We start from the raw sequence: 18,845 nt of genomic DNA, 5'->3' as shown, positions 1-18,845 counted from the left end.
ATTGAAATGCTCTGCGCTGCTCTACTCCCGCTGGTCTGGTATGTTTGGGCTGCATGCCAGATTTCACCAACTGTGCGTGCAACAGTGAAAGAGCTGTACCGAAGCTATAAGCAAATGCAAAGAGAGCACAGTGACAAATAAGGCGCAGACAGCGTCGCAGACTTGTGAAATGAGACGCGGTGGACAGCGTTTAGAACGCGTGCTATTGCTACGATTATCGAGTGAGTGGTGAGTGCGTGAGCAAACGCTTGGGCGGAATTGTGTGGAGTGATGATGAAGTGCGTTAATTACTTAGAACACAAAACCAATAAAAAACACATAACAGTGAGCACGGAGACCTTCAAAAGTCAATGATGATGACATAGTGCAGCCAATACATTTATAAGTATTATACATACATACATATGTAGTATGTGTAGTATACGAAAGCTTGTAGGAACAAGTGGCTGGCTACCTGTCGTGAAAAGAAGTCTGAAACGCTAGCAATCACTAATAAGCATTATGAAAGTACATAATATACATACATACATATGTGTATATGTATGTATATACAGCTCTGTGAGGAAATATTGTGGTCTTATTGATATTAGCGGCTTAAGTGGATTTGTTGACTTTGTAGGTTACGAAAATATAAAACTGTTATGTACATAAGTAAGTACATGCCGAAACATGTCTGTACTTGATTTGCTTTTAATATGAGCATTATTATACTTATAAAAAGTATTTTATTGAATTATAACTAAATTTTCACAAAATCTGTTACTTGTTAAACAAAAATATATAATTCGAATAATAATAATCATAAATAAAACCATTCACAATAGACAAGGGTCGCAAACCAAATAATGCATTAAAAGTGCACGTGAATTAATATTTAAATTAATTTTTTTGCTAACTCAAAAGTCTGAATTCAAAATCATTTTGGAAATTCCAATCCCAAATATCGGATTGAAAATCCAAATTGTCAGTTTATGACAGAAGAGATTAGATTTTTGATAATTATTTCGATTTTTAAGCTACTCCGAAAAGAAAAACGACTTTTTTGAGAACCCACCATTTTGTCAAAAATTATAATTTTCTTTCGTTTTTCTTTTAATTTGCAATAATTTTAAGCAGAAAAATCCATTTTGTCGAAAATTATAATTTATTTTCGTTATTCTTTTAATTTGTGATAATTTGAAGTAGAAAAATCTTCCTCACCACCAGACGTTTATTTTTCGGAGGTCCTTCTTGGAGATCAACTACGGAAGCAATGGAATCCAAAATTTTCAAAATCAATTTCAACTTTTATTTAAATATTAAATAAACTGCATTAAAATTATTAATATTATTATATTCACAAAAAACCGTGTTTTTTTCTAACTTGCAAATGGATATAACCCCTTGATGCAGAAACAAAGATAAAATGGTAAAAAGTAGATGTTGTACAAGAAAGCAAATCTAAATTAGGTTAAATTGCAATAAAGTATACTTCATTAATAGTTATAAAAAGCATATTACGTGCATTGACCCGAGTTTTTCATGGCAGGGAAACGCGGAAAAAATACTTAGAGCACTAAGTCATTGTCTGAACACATACATATGCGCACACATATGTATGTACATATATAAACCGACGAGCAAATGCGAAAATCATGTTGTTAATAGAACACCACAGAAGTTTTCCCCTATCAAACTTGGCAGCTTAGAATGCAATTACCACGCATGCGCGCACACCATGCAACAACAAGAGCAGCTCGCATCAAATATACAAACATACATATGTATGTATGTATGTATAACGTTTTGGGCAGTAGTTGGCGGCAAGTGTGGGCAACAAGAAAGCGCAAATAAAAGTCAATAAAGTGGAAGACAGCCAACAAAACGGTTATAATGGCATGGCATGTGTGTGTGTGTGGCGCAAAAGACTGTGACGTTAGGGAAAAAAGCCAAAGGAAACGAAGGCTTAGCAGAGCGTCAGCGACCACACACAAGAACTATGTAAACTGCAATAAACAATAAGCCACTTACATACATACATACATATGTATGTGTGTATAAGTGTGACTGCAGAACTTAAGTAGCAAAGTAAAGCGGTAATAACTTAGAGCTTTCTTTTCAGAACCGTGAGGTGAGTATGTTTACTGCGCGCTTCGGCTGACAGCGGCATTTAATGATGATGTGGCCACGTGCTATAGGAACAGGCTAGGATATGAAACGGCTAAAAAGAGAGTGAAAAGTAATCAAATAATTCCAACATTGATGCGCGGGAATAATGCATGCAAACTTACAGGCATACTATATTTGTGTGTAAATGTATGTATATGTGTATATTTGTATGTATCTATTTAAGCACGAGCGCAAATTGCTGAGAACAAATGAAATGCCAAACGTTGAAGTGTGAAAAAATAATATAAACTTTGTATTTGTATGTATGTATGTGTGCGCGAAAAACAACTATGCTTGTATGTGTATGTGTGTCGGCATATGAAAGTATAAACGGAAGGAAGGTCTGATAATCACGTTTGTCCAATTGCCATATTTCACGTTTATTTTTTTCGCTCTCTTTACACACAAACACACATGCATATTTACTTGTATACATTATTGTATAGTATACTATATGCTTTTAGCGTGCTTTTCAATTATTTAGAGCACACGAGCGTGCCTGTGTATAGTTTGCTGCGCTTGAACCTAACTGGCAGATGTGCCTTCAACTCACACCTTCTAATTGCAGCCAGAAAAAATAAGTGATGTTATTGTTGCTTTCTTATTGCACAATATCAAAGTAAATAAATGTATAAAAAAATAGCATAGTATAGAGAAAATGATGCGAGTGGCCGGAGCAAGCACAATAAAAGTTATGCCCTTGTGTTTACATTTTTATCAGCAATACTAATGCCAACAATCTCATTAGAAATATGTATGTGTGTGCTTTTTTTATTCATAACTTATTTTGCTTTATTAGGCGCGTTATTTATGTATGCAGATAGGCATAAGTGCGTATTGTGCGCTTATAGAGAGGCTTTATTTTTACAAAAATTATTTGTACTATTTAAAAAAAATAATTTGTTAAAAAAAATTTGCATTAAAAAGACATTATTTGTTAAAAAAAAATAAATATTTATACTCAAAATAAAAAAAAAATTATAAAAAAATTTATAAAAAAAATTATAAAAAAAATTTATAAAAAAAAATTTTATAAAAAAAAATTTATAAAAAAAAAATTTATAAAAAAAAAATTTATAAAAAAAAAGTTATAAAAAAAAATTATAAAAAAAAAATTATAAAAAAAAAATTATAAAAAAATATTTTTATAAAAAAACGTTTCGCATTTAAAAACCAATTGTTTTAAAAAAAATTTTGCATTAAAAAATCATTATTTGTACTTACAAAATTCGTATTAAAAATATTTATTTAAATTTAGGTTGAAAATTAAATTTTTTCTTTTCATAATTCGTAAAAAATATTTAATATCTATTTTTAGCATTTTAATTAAATTAAATGCACCATATTTTCATTTTAAGAATTTGTTTTATCAAAAATAAATTATCAACGACTATAAAAACAACTAAAATGTTATGCAAAATTAATAAAAGTATAAAATTGCAATCATAACCTGCACAAAACGCTTTGAAGAAAGCTGTAAGGCGAGCTACAACAAAGTGCAGAGAAAAAAGCCCAAATAGAAATACACAAAAAGAGCGCAAATTAAGATGAAAACAAATGTCTGGCGTTGAGCAGAATGGACGTGCAATAAAAATGTCTGAAAATTGTAGCAAATTTTTGAAATATCAACAAGGTATATGTACATACATATGTATGTACATTCATACTCGAACACATACATATACACATACTCTTGCATTAATGCATACATACTTATATATGTACATGTGTACATCAGTACATATTAAAAGTGAGTACTCATATGAATGAAGACCACTATTCATACAAGAATCTTGTCTGGTCGAGCGATAGCAGAAAATGGCGTCTTAAATGGCGCATGAAATTGTGCTAAACAATTTTTGTTTATTTTTGTTTGCTACACAAGTCCACGAGAGCGCCTGTGAATTTTTTTATTATTATTTTTACCAGTAATTATACATTTTGCTAATTGGTTTGGAATTTGGCAGTTTACAAATAAGGAGCGAGTTTTATAAGGCACGCTAAATATGGAGATTTCATTGTTATTGTTGTAACGATAGAAAAGCTTTCTTGATAGACACACCTAGTACGAAATAAAAAAAATGGTTTTTATATATTTCAATGGTATATTTTTTGATCTGATCAAAAATTGAATTTTGGCGGTTGTAAACTAATTTCGATGAAATTCTACTTTTTTCTTTTAAAACGTGATTTTGTCAATTTTTGATTTTTTCGACTGTAGTTCATGGTTTTTTTTGTCCCTATAAACCGGATTTTTGAGGCTGTGCCCCCCTAAAAAATTCTTTATAATTTTTTGAATTACTAGCGAGTTGACAGCGCGTGACTGGAGCAACGTCCGGGTGTGTTCCGCATACTAAGGACCAGTGGCGTAGAGAGAAAAAAAGTCTACAAAGAATACTGCAGAGCACCGGGCGCCTTTGAAAATTCCACGCTTAGGAGGAATCGTCCCCGATCCGTCCCCCTCTCACATTGAATGCTAAGGGTCGACGGTCGACCGCGGCACACCGTGTTTCTCCATCATTGAACTCAGATTAAATGGCTTAAAGATAAATCTAATTCCAAGTGTTTGGTTAATAATATATAATATTTAACCGTAATTTATATAGCACTGCGTTTAATGGCTTTTTCTATATTAATTCCGTTTCATTTGTTTCTTCTTTCAGATACAGGTTCTAGCGCAATAATTAAGCACACTTCCAAATCAACTCAGTTTTTTTTGTTGCCAAATAAACGAATTCATTGCAATTTTATTGTGAAATCGGCAATAAGTGGAAAAAAGGAGGCAATTGAACAAGTTTCTCGATTTATATAGTAAGTACATATGTACGTATGTACATCAAATACAATATACATACATATGTATAGCAACAATTTTTTTGCACATGTAATTATAATCAAACACATCGGCACATAGTATTATTCACTGAGTAAGTGACAGCCAATGACAGCGAAAACGACAGCTATAAATAAAGCGCAGTAAACAACGACAGCAGCCAGGCATATGAAATAAACAATGAATTAAACGCAAAAAATAATAATAATACGAAACTTGCAAAAAAAAACAATCAAAAATAATAATTAAATACATACAGCAAAACATACAAAGAAGTAGCAAAGTAAATATTAACACAACTTTTGTATGTCTGTACATCAGGGAAAAAAGCACAAAAAGCAAAGCGCGAAACCGAGAAAGAACGCTAAATTCGGCATTAACAGCAAAGTGAGACACAGTAGTAAGTGCACAACAACAAAAACTTGACACTTTGAGTTGAAAAAGAAGCTATAGAAATCAACAAATATTAAGTGGAATACTACAAATATTGTAAACAAATGTAAAAGTCAAGCGCGAATTCAAATGCGCTAACAAAACAAAAGCAAAAAACACGATGCGAGTGTATAGAAAATAGTTAACAAATATAAAAAGCAAAGAAAAAACAAAAAAGACGCTTTTACAAAGCCGCAACAAACCAAAGCGACGAATGAGTGAAAAAAAGAAAGCAAAAAAATAATTATGCAAAGGAAAAAATTGACGATAACAAAGTAAAAAATAAAAACAAAAACAAAAAAATTATAAAAATTGCAATGCCGTATGGCAACGCCATTATATGCTCAGTTTTCAAGCGTTATGATAAATTTTGTAATAAGCGTTGTTGGAGTGCAAAAAGCAATGTAATTGCAAAAATGAAAAAAAATATGACTGATAAAATATGGAACAAACGCAATAAAAACGAGATGATATTTATTAAACAAACGCAACAAAAAGGGATATTTATTAAACAAATACACAATATAATAATGACAATTATTACACTGTGAAACACGCTGCTGCCACACCAATTTTTTTCGAAAGTCATGAGGTAGTACGAAAAAACGTTAACTTCTCTGCACTTTCGTGAAGATATTTCGTCCAAAAAAACCGTTTTCCATACAAGGCCTTGATTTTGATAGGACAGTTTTTGTCAGCTATATGCTATAGTAGTCTATTCTGAAAAATTTATTCGAAGTTGTAGATAATAATCTATGCAAATTTCGGTGCAGACTGCTTGTCAAATACAAAGGTTTTCCATACATGGACTTGAGTTTGATCGGATAGCGTGTATGGCAGCTATATCGTAATGAACTGAGTCGATTTAGCCACATTCGTATGCCCGCTCATTTGTCAAAATGCCAGATATCGGACTACTAGAAGCATATGCATACCTATATACATATGTATATTATATACTACTGTGCCCAAAAAATAAGGTGACATTTGAATTTAAACTGCGCGTGTCGAAGGATTTGGAGAATTATTTTTTTTTTTTAGGTTGGTAGTACTGTCGGTCACATTTATGTCAAATTTCATGTCAAAATATTCATTAGTGTTTGAGATACGTGTCGTTTTGTGAGCTGCTAAAAGTGAGTTTTTCGTTTTTTGCGATGTCGAAATTTGTTGAGCAAAGAATTTGCATTTAATTTTGTTTACGGAATCAATTTTCTGTTGCGGATACGTTGAGGATGGTGCAGAAAGCCTTTGGTGATGAGGCTATGTCTAAAAAAAATTTTACATAGTCGTATAGTGAGTTCGAAAGCCGGCATAGTAGCAGCCGTGAACGTGTCGAAGACGAAGCAGAGTCATCAACCTCAACCGACGAAGCTCACGTTCAACAAATCCAAGATTTCATTAGTGTTGAAAAACCGTCGATTAACAATTAGAGACCTGCTGATGAAGTTGGCATATCGAAAGGCTGAGCAATACCATTCTGAAGGATGTTTACGGCCTCAAGCGCATCAAATCTTGACTGGTACCGAAAACATTGAATTTTTTGGAAAAAAGGCGTCGCGTTGAAGTGTGTGAAACGATGCTTTCCGACTACCAGGGTGTCATGAAACGCATTATAACTGGCGATGAGACTTGGATCAATGCTTGCGACTCCGAAACAACCGATCAATCGAACGAATATCGTGCCAAAAGAAAGCCGACACCAAAAAAATCGCGCCAAAAAAGTCGCTCAAAAATCGAGGTCATGTTGACTGTTTTCTTCGATTATCGTGGTGTTGTGCATTATGAATTCCTTCCAACCGGTCAAACAGTCAACAAGGAATATTATTTGAACGTTATGCGTCGTTTGCGTAACGCTATCCGCCTAAAAAGGCCGAAATTGTGGAAAGACAATTCTTGGTTTTTACACCACGATAATGCACCATCCCATACTGCCCTCGTAATTCGTGATCATTTCGCCAAAAACTCAACCCATATTGTTCCGCAACCACCGTATTCACCTGATCTGGCGCCGTGCGACTTCTGGCTGTTCACCAAGCTCAAAAGACCGGGGACACTGTTTTTATACGATAGAGGAGATTCAAGCCGCAGCGAAGACGGAACTGAAGGCCATCCCGGAAAGTGACTACAACCAGTGTTTCGAAGATTGGAAAATTCGTTGGCATAAGTGCATTGCATCGGGATTACTTTGAAGGGGATGAAATTGATTTGGAAGAAAATATGGTCCTCGACGTTTCCTTCCTTACTTTTTTATGACTCAAACTCTCCAAAAATATTGATTTCGTTTAATACCCCGAAAAATTTGGTTTTGTCGTATAGTGTTATGCTTGCTTACAAATATTAGTGCATATTGCGGTTTGAAGTTTATCAAGAAAAGTAGTTCTAGCAAAAAGTTAAACAAATTAAAAACGAATAAATATAATTAAGATATAAATATTTTGCAGCTAATACATATATTTATGAATAAGATCTCGATTATGGAAGCATAGCAACAAAAACCAAAGTATACACCGGCTACGAACGTCATCAGTCGTCAACAATATCAGTCAAACAAATTCACAAGCAAAGCGGCGCTACTACATACGCACTTGGGTGTGTTTGTTTTATGCATTACATATACCACTGTGAAGCTACTATACTATATATGTATGTACATACGTACAGTGGCAACGAACACGGTGATCGTGTGACAAGATCGTTGAAAAACGCTTTGCTAAGCCGATTTGATGAAACGACAATGGACTTCGCAGACGTCAAACTTTAGCCCGTGATCAGCACATTTTCCACGAACAAAAATACATACATAAGTATATTTACACATAGATGAGTTATATGTATATAAATGCCTCTTAAATATTTGTATATAAATATCGATTGATGATGGGCGTCGATTTAGCGGAAACAAATACGATAATAAGCACAAAGCGTCCGTCCTGCTGTTTGTGTTAGCCCAAAGTCACATTTTTGGCATAATTTCATAAGTTCTTACGTTGGGACGCCAAATTTAATTAGGCCAAACACAAGCAGCCAAGCAACGGTGAGTTTTTATCTCCCATTTGCAGCGGGCGATAAAATGTTGCTCATGTTGCTATGGCTTGGCAGTAGTGAGTGACATTCCTAAGTGATTGGGAATTTTAAATATGCAAATACGTATGATACATAAGAGCGTGTTGGCTAAACGATGGCGTAGCAGTCTAATGAGCAAAGCGTTCCAAACTGGCAGAACAGGTGCGTGAAATTAATTCAAAAAAAGTCAAAATCAAAAGTGGTATACATAACAAATATATGTAGAACAAAAAAGGGTAAAGAACGCGCAGATATAATAAGTGAAACTTTTTCAATAAAGAACAAGAGAAATCGTTAAATATAGCTATTTGCCATAGTCATCCGATCTCAACGGTTCCGACAAGTGAGTAACATCTGGAGGAGAAAACGACATGTCCAAATTTTCAGATCGATATCGCGTATATGTAAACAGACAGACAGGGAGACGGACACGGTTAAAACATGGTATAGAAGATCAATCAGTGAGTATAAAATATGTATTGAACATACATACATAATATGTATCGTATATAAAAAATCGTACTTTTTATCATTTCAACTCAATAACGAAAATTCTTACTAAAAAGTATGACGATATGCATGTAATGTTTGTGAAACCGGGTTGCTCATAAAACCTTGCGCTACTTGTGACTTAAATAAGAATCTGCTATGCGAAACGCTTGCGATATACATGTCAGTGCGAATCAAACCTTATAATACATAGAATACTTATACAATGGAAATTTACATTGCGACGCGGTTTGACGTCATTCTGAATCAAGAGAAACAATATGGTTACATACACTTAAAGAAATACTTTTAACATTTCAAAACAAAAAACTGCGACAATTCAATGAAGTTTCTCAGTGGAAAAAGTAATTCAAAATTAATTTGATAAAAAAAATTGTATTAGCTGAAGAAGTAATCTTATACATACATACATATGTACATATGTATATTTGTTACAACAAAACACAACAACACTGTCTATTTTTTTAGTACCACATAACAATTTTAAAACTGAAAATATTACAAAAATTATGAAAAAAATTTATATTTTTTTGAAAACTGAAAAATTTACAAAAATTTCGAAATTAAAAAAAAATTGTCAATACTAATAACAAAACCTTAAGCAAATGAAACCCTGTCTACTACCTTGAAGTGCCATACAAATTTAAAAACTGAAAAAATTTAGAAAATTTTGAAAATTAAAAAAAAAATATTTTTTTCAATACAATTAAAAGTAAATTAAACCCTGGATGTTTTATTTTACTACCATATAGTACCAAAAAAATGCAAAAACTGAAAATTTTCAAAAATTTCGAAATTAAAAAAAAAAATTAATAACAAAACCTTAAGCAAATGAAACCCTGCCTGTTTTCTTTTACTACCTTGTAGTGCCATAAAAACTTAAAAACTGAAAAAATTGGAAAAATTTTGAAAATTAAAAAAAAATGTTTCAATACTATTAAAAGCAAATTAAACCCTGGATGTTTTCTTTTACTGCCATTCTTTTAGTACCAAAAAACTTCAAAAAGTGAAAAAAATTTCAAAAAAATTTAGAAAATGCAACTCGCTACATTGTGTCCACAAAAAGTTCCAAATTTTACACAAATATTTTTAAAAAATCAACAATTTGAGAAAAGTTCTATATGTTTAACCTTAAGCAAAAGCATTCCTAGCTGGTTTCCTTTAGCTACTACAAAATAACTAAAAAACCCGATACAAATAAATTTTAAAAATTACTTAATTTTACATAAATACATGCTTTCAAAAATATACATATTCTAATCTTAATACTAACATTTTTTGAATCCAACCTTTCTGTAAGTTTACAGTATTGAAAAAATTACAACAATTTGAGGAAGCTCATATCCGGTGTATAGTACACTTTAGCACGTTCGTGGGCAAATGTTTAAGGCTTAAAAGTCTAATAGGCATTTAACTGGCTATTTAAATGCTTCACTGCGCGACCAGTAGCGCCGAAAATGGATACATTTATATAAGCACAATTAAGCAATGTGAATAAAGGAAAAAGTTTTAAAGTAAAAAAAATATAGGTATTATAAAAAAAACTATCGACAGACAGTTATCAAAAAATTATTGAACTCATTTAGCACGAAAAATAAAATTAGCAAGAAAAATAAAATAAGCAAAAAAAAAAATATTAATAATAATGAGATTACTACAACAAAAATAAACGCAAGTATTAGTTTTTGTAAGGCTCAACATATTCTTTCTTTTGTTTTTAATTTACCTAGAAGCGAATACAAAAGCACACGTTTATATAAATGAAATATTAAAAACAACAAAAAAGAAGGTCGTTTTGTATTATATGTATATACCCATAAATAAATATATAGATACATATATACATATATAAATATACAAAAACAAATCTTTGTTTTCATTGGGAAGACAGGAATGTTCACAAGCAGCTATGTACTCACTTATATAAAGATAAAAGTATAATTGTGTTATGTCCAAACATACATATGTATATGTACATATGTATACACGTATATTGTTAAAATATACAAATATTTAAAATACATATTTGTGCGTATTAAAAATATATGATATGCTAAAAATATGAATATATCTTAGTGATCCTAAATAGTTAATTCAGGCTAAAAATATAATAATTATATCACATATACTACATATAGCTTTTTATATAAGAATGTACATATATACATACATATGTAAGCGAATAGCAGCACATAAACAAATCTAGATATACTTATGTACATATTTACTAAGTATATATGTATGTATGTATTAAAAATTCAAATTCTATATAGGACCGCCTCAAGAGCTTTTAGGTTTCCAAGAGACATTAAAAACAAACATATTATTTGTTCATTGAAAACAAAAAAGGTGTTCGATTAAAAATTTGAAGTAAAATAAAAATTTCGAAAATATATCCACTTATGAATTTCAAAAACCGTTGTGTTTGCATTGTACATCAACATCAATTTTCGGATAGTATTCTAAAATATAGTAAATATTTCGAAAATATATGCACTTGTGATTTTCAAAAAACCAAATTTCAAAATCAAGTCCCTGTAAGGAAAACTTTTTTTTTATAAGGTATCTGCGCAAAATATGCTAAGAATTATTGCCGAATGCAAAGGTAAATCTGCGAACAAATTGTTCAGATCGGGCAACTATAGCATACAGCTTTTTTTGAAAACAATAAACACACTCAAGTTTTCTGCACAGTATTTGCTTGTCTTTGCCCTAGTAGCTAGCTAAAACACTCCAAAACATTTTTTTTTATAGATTCCAAATCATAAGTAAAATCTTTCATAAGCAACTCAAAAATATCGCGTTAGTAAAGATTACCACAAAATAGATACAGAAAATTCATCATACACAACAATAAAAACAATAAAGAACATTTAAAAAAAAATTACAAAAAAATAACAGTCATAAAAGCAACAAAGTAAAAGTAACAAAAGTATACATTTGTATATACATATGTACATGTGTATGTGTGTACATATGTACATATACACATATAAACATGTATATTAGAAGTATATTGACGTATGTTTGCGCTTCTAAAGTTCTAATAATTTTTATAAGCAAAAAGTAACGTACTTTTTCGTTAGATCGGCCATTTTGTAGGCGCCACTGCCGCTGCCCGTAGCCGCGTTTAAGTTCTGTATTTGTTGTAATTTCATTTAATTTTTATTTTGACGTTTATTTACTTTATTGTCGCTTGCTTTCGTGTTTTGCGACGCGTTTGTTTATTTTCTCTACGCTGACTTCTTACTTGCATCCGTTGCGCTTTTGAGCACTTTTTGTGTTTCGCTTTAATATTTTAATTTTTTTATAAATATTTATTATACGCTTTATTATTTTAATTAATTTTTTTATTAAATTTTTACACACTCGTCTTCAGTTGTATTTGTAATACAATAACAAAGTATCGCCGTTGATTTTTTTGCACTTTGGGTGTAAGTATGTGTATATTTGCATTTGTAGTTGTATATTAATAGCGCAACAACAGTAATAACTACTACGCTAACGTCGTCGAACCAACGAACTTATAGTATTGTATTGTATTGAATTGAATTGTTTTGTAAAAGAATGTATAAGAATGCACTGAGAAAAATTAGACTGCAGCATGTCGCGTAAAACGGTGACGATATCGCCCGCCGCTCGTGCTTGTACGCAAACAAGCAAATGTTGAAAGCATTTAAAAATTACATACTCGTACACGAAGACAAAACGGTGATTTGTGTGTGCGGCCCCGAAGTGCGGTGGAAAATCGCAAAGGCAGGAAAGCTGAAGGCTGCAGCCTGCAGGCGTTTGACGGCGACCCACTCACATACACAACTACACATATACAATGTGCGCTCGCCCAGCACCTCCTCGTTTGCTGACTAAACGACGAGTGAGTTGTCACATATACACATGCGCGTGTGTGTGTTTTGTTACATATAATAAAAGCCTTCGCGAAAATAAAGAAATTTTTCAGCACTTTTTCTTAAGATTGCAAAGTTTTGCACTTTTTTTTTACTATTTTACAAAGCTTAATTTTACGCGTGGAGTTTTCTAAAAATGTGTGGGCACTTTAAAATATTCGCAAATATTTTCTAATTGGCGACAACACTATCGCGAAAATAAAATTTAAATTTTTTAGTTTAAAACTTTTTGCAAGTACTTTGTTTTTCATACTGTTTTAGCAAAATTTTGTGCACTTGAAACACTTTTCATTATTCAACTATAAGCTTTTGAAACTTTTTCACTGAAAATTTCAAATTTGAACGCGACAACAACTGACGCGGCGTTTGCTTGCGTACTGAAAGTGTGCGGCTGGGTTAGACTGGTCGCCACTGGCTGACAGGCTGGCCTGGTCTGCTCTGCAACGCTGCCGCGTTTGCTGACTACATCGACGACGGCGCCAACAACACGACGCTTTGTCGTGCTGTGCGATGTGATATGATACCCACTGCCGCGGGAGCGGTGAGGTGGCGCTGTTGCTCTGGCATAAAGCACAAGGCAAATTTTGTTTTGTTGACGGCGTCGCTGTCGACGTTGACGCCGCAGTAATAGTAGCCGACGCACGAGTAACGAATACAGCAATGCGAGAAAAGCACCGAAGAAATGAGGCAATGAAATATATCAAGAACAACAATTCGTATAATACATACATATGTACCTATGCATTTTTGTACATGTGTATGTAGAGTGGCGACGCTTTTGATAGTCGCTACAAATTTGTTGCTGTTTTTAAGTTAGATTACGTGTGCGCGTGTGTGAGCGAGTGAAAGAAAGTAAAAAGCGTAATTTTAGCTGCATGTGTGTGCTAAGTAACGCACCGATGCTCTAAAATTTGTTTAAAAATAATAAAAATAAAAGCTTCAGGAGCAAAATCTATAGCTGCTGAGAGTACATAGCAGAGAGCAACCAACAACTTGCAGCAGAAATAAAAGAGATTTCGACTGCGTATGCAAATGACAACATGCGGCCGGCTATTGTATTATTTTTACTTCTACTCAGTCAAAATAAAAAACAACGTGAACTTCGGTTGCACCGAAGCTTTATTTCACTTCTTCATCTATGCCACTTTTTGTGAAAATATTTTCTTAAACAAAACACTTTACATACAGAAACTTGATTTCGATCGTTCAGTTTGTTTGGCAGCTACGTACATACATACACACCTGCTCAAAATAATAGTTACACTATAAAACTTAGTACTCTCAATAGTTTAAAAAACTTTTTATGGGCTTTTTGACACAAGTTATGCTGTAAGTTTAATTAAGATAATATGCCATTGCCCTTTCTAAGAGAATGAAGCATGTGAATCCCCGAGATAATGCGTATTTCAGTTTTGCGTGAATGCTCAGAAAAAAAACTTGCTCAATATAATAGTTACACCAAAGTGAACTTAGCTTTTTGTGAAAACAAAGTTAATTTTATGCAGGTTTTCAAGTTTTTTTATCTGGATTGGTAAGTTTTCTTTCATTAAAGCTCAAAATGCTGAAGATAAATTAAATTATTTTTTAATCAAATGGGTCTGAAGGCACATTGCACTGTTGAAGTTCCGGCTGGTTTCAAACCTCAGAAAGCAAGGAAAATCGCTTCGGGAAATTGGGAAATTAATGGAAAGGTCTCTAATTTTGTTAAAAATGCTTTAGAGCGAAAATCTTGTAGAGAGACTCGTAGATGGCCACAAAAAGCGAGTACAGTTGTTGATCGCCACATTGTAACTATTTGTAAAAAGGACCCATTCAAGTCGTCGAAGGTGATAGCAGCAGAAATTAGAAATGTAGTAAGTGCTCAAACCGCTCGCAAGCGTTTGCAAAAGACCAAGCTACCAGGACAAATAGCCAGAATTGTTCCATTAATGCGATCAAAAAATTTAGATATGGGGTGAAATTTTGCAAGAAATCATTCAGATTGGTCAGGACCTGAGGGAATAAAAAAGTGGAGAAACATCTTATGGAGCGGTGAAACGAAAATAAATTTTTTTGGAAACAACTGTGAGAGAATTGTGTGTCATCCAAAAGGAAAGGAGTTTCACGTTCGATTCATAAAAACTGTGAAGCACGGAGGTGGAAACGTCATGGTGTGGGGATGTTTTTCTTGGTATGGAGTAGGTCTTATATACCCAACAACTAACAAAATGACAGCGTTGGAGTACAAGGAAATATTTGAAAATGTCATGATACCCTATGCTGAAGAAAACTTACCATTACGTTGGGTATATCAGCAAGATAATGACCCAAAACATACCTCCAAACTGGTTAAAAAATATTTTGAGGACAATAATGTTAACGTTTTGAAGTGACCAAGCCAATCCCCGGACTTAAATCCAATAGAAAACCTATAGGGAGAACTAAAAACAAATTTGGCGAGACAATCTTTCTCTAACAAAGACCAATTATGGAAGTGCATACAAAAAACTTGGTATGAGATACGAAACCTGTCAGGCTTTAATCAGTAGTATGCCCAAACGAATAAATAAAGTAATCCAAAATAATGGTGGATATACTGGCTATTAACTAAGTAATGTTAAATATACAAAGAAACTGTTTTATCATAATTTGTTTTTCCAAAATAATTGTCTTATTAAAAGTGTACCTATTGTTTTGAGCAAGTTTATTTTAGCTATGAAATGTTTTTGGATCTACATTTCTTTGTTTTGATATTTTTTTTGATGAAGTTTATTTAATTTAGCTTGTAAATATTTGAAAAATATTAGTACGATTTCGTTTTTCCTAAAAATTTAAATAAAACTTTTTACTGATGAGCTTTACTTGAAAACGTATTGTGTAACTATTATTTTGAGCAGATGTGTATATGCGACTATACAGTTCCGATAACGGCAGTTCCGAGAAATAAGCAATTTCTTGGAGAGAAAAGCAGGTGTGCAAAGTTTCAGATCGATATCTCAAAAACTGCGGTACTAGTTCGCAAATAGACAGACGGACATGGCTAAATCCACTCAGGGTATAATATGTATAGTGAGTAGTGCAGTGAAATGCCGAACATAACAAATAAAAGCACAAATTCAACGCAGCAGTGTGCAAACGCGCCGAAAGAGCAAGAGAGTCGCAGAAAAGTAATGCAGTAAGAGTGCAAAGTACAAAACATAAGAGTGTATTGAAAACGGAAAAAATTGCAATATAGAAGAGTAGCGCTTTGACTTCGTGCTTTATACGCTCCAATTCGTTAGAAAAATAAATATGTAAGTTAGCGTCTTATTATTAACAATGACACATATACACAGACACGCGGTACGCACATACATATGTATGTATATGAGTAAGAGAAAATGCGTAGTAATGAAAATACTAGAAAAATGGTAAAAGCAACGGTATTTTATAGAGAATAATAGTCAAAAACGAATTGCTGACTCACTAGCATAGTCATGCGCAGCAAGTAAAGAGCAGAAAAATTTTAAACCGGCAAAAAATTTAAACAAAAGTTTTTGAAACCACACACTGCCTTAACAAACACATACACATACGCTACAAACACAACAAATAATGGCGAACAAACCAATGCAAAATCAGCAACAGCGAATCAACAGCTATAAACAAATATAGTGTGAGGCATAAACAAGAGTTGACAAGCTTTTTGTGTGTATACATATATAAATGTAGTTGTGCAGGTATACAAAGCGTTACGCTCTCACCAATACATAAGCGCACAACGCAGGCTTGCAAATTTTTGCATGGCGTACAAGAACAAATATGTCAACAACATTGGAAAGCTTGCGCTCAAATAATGCTAAAAAAGCAACAAAAATTAAAATATGAGCATGAGCAACAAAAACAAATACTACCACAAGCGCACGTACAATATAACAATAAATGTAACAACAATAACAAAAAAACGTTTGATTGCAATATAAACGAAGTAAACTAATAGTACACACGAATGCGAATTGTTGTAATAGTGCGATGCGACGTCAAATAGGCGCATAACAAAAGCAAATGAGCGACAAACGGCGGTATCAGAAGAAATACAAAAAAAAAATACAAGTAATACAATAAATGCGCTTATGTTCTTGATATACATATATATGTATATATGTACACATACGCGTTAATTCAAATATGTATATGTGCATAAATAAAAACTAAAACAAAATTAATTAATTACATGATTAGAAGATGAATTTTAAAAAATATTTTTATGTTTATAAAAGCATTAGCCTTTTCACACAATTAAGGCGAATGGTAAGGCATAAAATTGTTTAAATGTTTTACGTACATACATACATACATACATATGTATGTACATTAGGTATGTATTATTGAACCACTAATCAACGCACTGTTAACTGTTGTGCATACTTCTACCGCATGCCCACTCGACGTCACACCATACAGACTCGTATACTGTCAACAACCCTGTTGTAGGGCGCCATTTTCATTGTAGAGCCCTAACTGAGGCAAAAATGTAATTTAATACAGGATCCATTTGTTTCTAACATCAGCGAAATTATCTAACAAAAGTGCATTAAAATATTTAATTTACATAATTGCAAACGTATGTTTGTATGTAAAGTGTTTTGCTGATTTTTTCTCTAAAAATAATAAAGAGAATGCTTTAACGAGTTCCAGTCACGAAAGGTAAACGTTAACATTCTAGCGTTATTATGATTGATAACTAAATTAAGTTATCGAAAGTCGATAACAAGCAGTTGAGTGATAATTGATTAATAAGTATGTGAAAGTTATTTATTTAATACTTATGTATCTACAAAAAATGTATGTGGAGTGTCAAAAAATTAATTAGTAAGGTGCAGAGTTGCAAATGATACGTTTAAAAAATAATTCAATTAACATAATTATGCAAATATTACATAAACTCAATGTACATATGTATGTATGTATGTATGTTTGTATATCCGATATTTTTTTCATGTATACATACATATGTACATATATATATAAGTTGATTTTAGCCCATAAATTCGACAGATTAGTAGCTCACCGTATTGTTATGCCAAATTAACAACTTTTTTTTTACAAAATTAAACATTTTATATACTAATATGTGTATATACATACATACTTATCTACTATGTAGATCCATAGATGGCACCAAATATAAAACTCAAATTTTCGTAACCACAAAGATGACAAAGTTTTTGTTATTTTTGCTGTACTTTGCTCATTGCTACGTATGTACATACATGTGTTTGAATTTGAAGCGCTGGATGACTAATTTAACTGCGATATGACTATTTTTAGTCGCAGACTGTGCCGTCAATGCAAGCTACAGATACCTGCGAAAATGGAATGCAAAAAAATAAATACCGAATAATATGCAGTCAACAGCAGCTGAGCAGATTGCAGCAGCCGCCGCCACCGCCGCAGTGTCAACCAACTGTCAGACATGCAACTTAGTATGTGTCACTGTAGACTGGCAGCCATACAGGGCGTATACGTAACTTGGTCGGGCGGTGACAATGCAAACGCTGAATTTCTGACTTGTCATGCAGCTGTGCATTGTATGTGTACACAGCGCACCAATACATATATACATGCGTAATATGCACTATATGTGTACGGTAAAATCTGTTATAATAATAATTTTGTTTACTTCTTTGTCTTATCAGCAAATTTCAGTTATATTTAATTTGTTGTTTGTACTCTATGCGTTTGTAGAATACTAAAGTGTCTTTTGGCTATGTATAAGTGTGACCTATTTTCCAACAAGACGGCACACATATCAACATATGAATTTGAACATATTTGTCTAATTGCTGTGCAATAAATTAAAATAATTAAAAAATAATTAACTCATTTAATAATTGCTTGTTGTACTTGTATTCACGCATCATCATACCATCACCGAATGATTTCTCACCCGTCGTTGACTGCCGCTTGTCGGCTGATCAAATGTTTATTTGTGT

General features: G+C 32.7%; 1 protein-coding gene across 4 annotated transcripts in view; it reads right to left on the bottom strand.

Moving 5' to 3' along the window:
• LOC126760238 (putative mediator of RNA polymerase II transcription subunit 26) overlaps positions 1–18,845 on the bottom strand; it is a 74,417-nt gene that overhangs the window by 16,585 nt on the left and 38,987 nt on the right. For 2 of the 4 annotated variants that reach the window (XM_050475719.1, XM_050475720.1), the window contains exon 1: positions 12,062–13,273. The exons of the other annotated variants lie outside the window; for them this stretch is intronic. In XM_050475719.1, the coding sequence (XP_050331676.1) occupies positions 12,062–12,144 (83 nt within the window). In that variant the 5' untranslated portion in view covers positions 12,145–13,273. Of the gene's footprint in view, positions 1–12,061; positions 13,274–18,845 lie in introns of those variants that run through there. 4 annotated transcript variants of the gene reach the window in all.

The sequence above is a fragment of the Bactrocera neohumeralis genome, chromosome 5 (genome assembly GCF_024586455.1).
Source record: "Bactrocera neohumeralis isolate Rockhampton chromosome 5, APGP_CSIRO_Bneo_wtdbg2-racon-allhic-juicebox.fasta_v2, whole genome shotgun sequence".
Classification (NCBI taxonomy): domain Eukaryota; kingdom Metazoa; phylum Arthropoda; class Insecta; order Diptera; family Tephritidae; genus Bactrocera; species Bactrocera neohumeralis.
The sequence above is the reverse complement of the archived record's forward strand: the minus strand, read 5'-3'. Positions and strand labels throughout refer to the sequence as shown.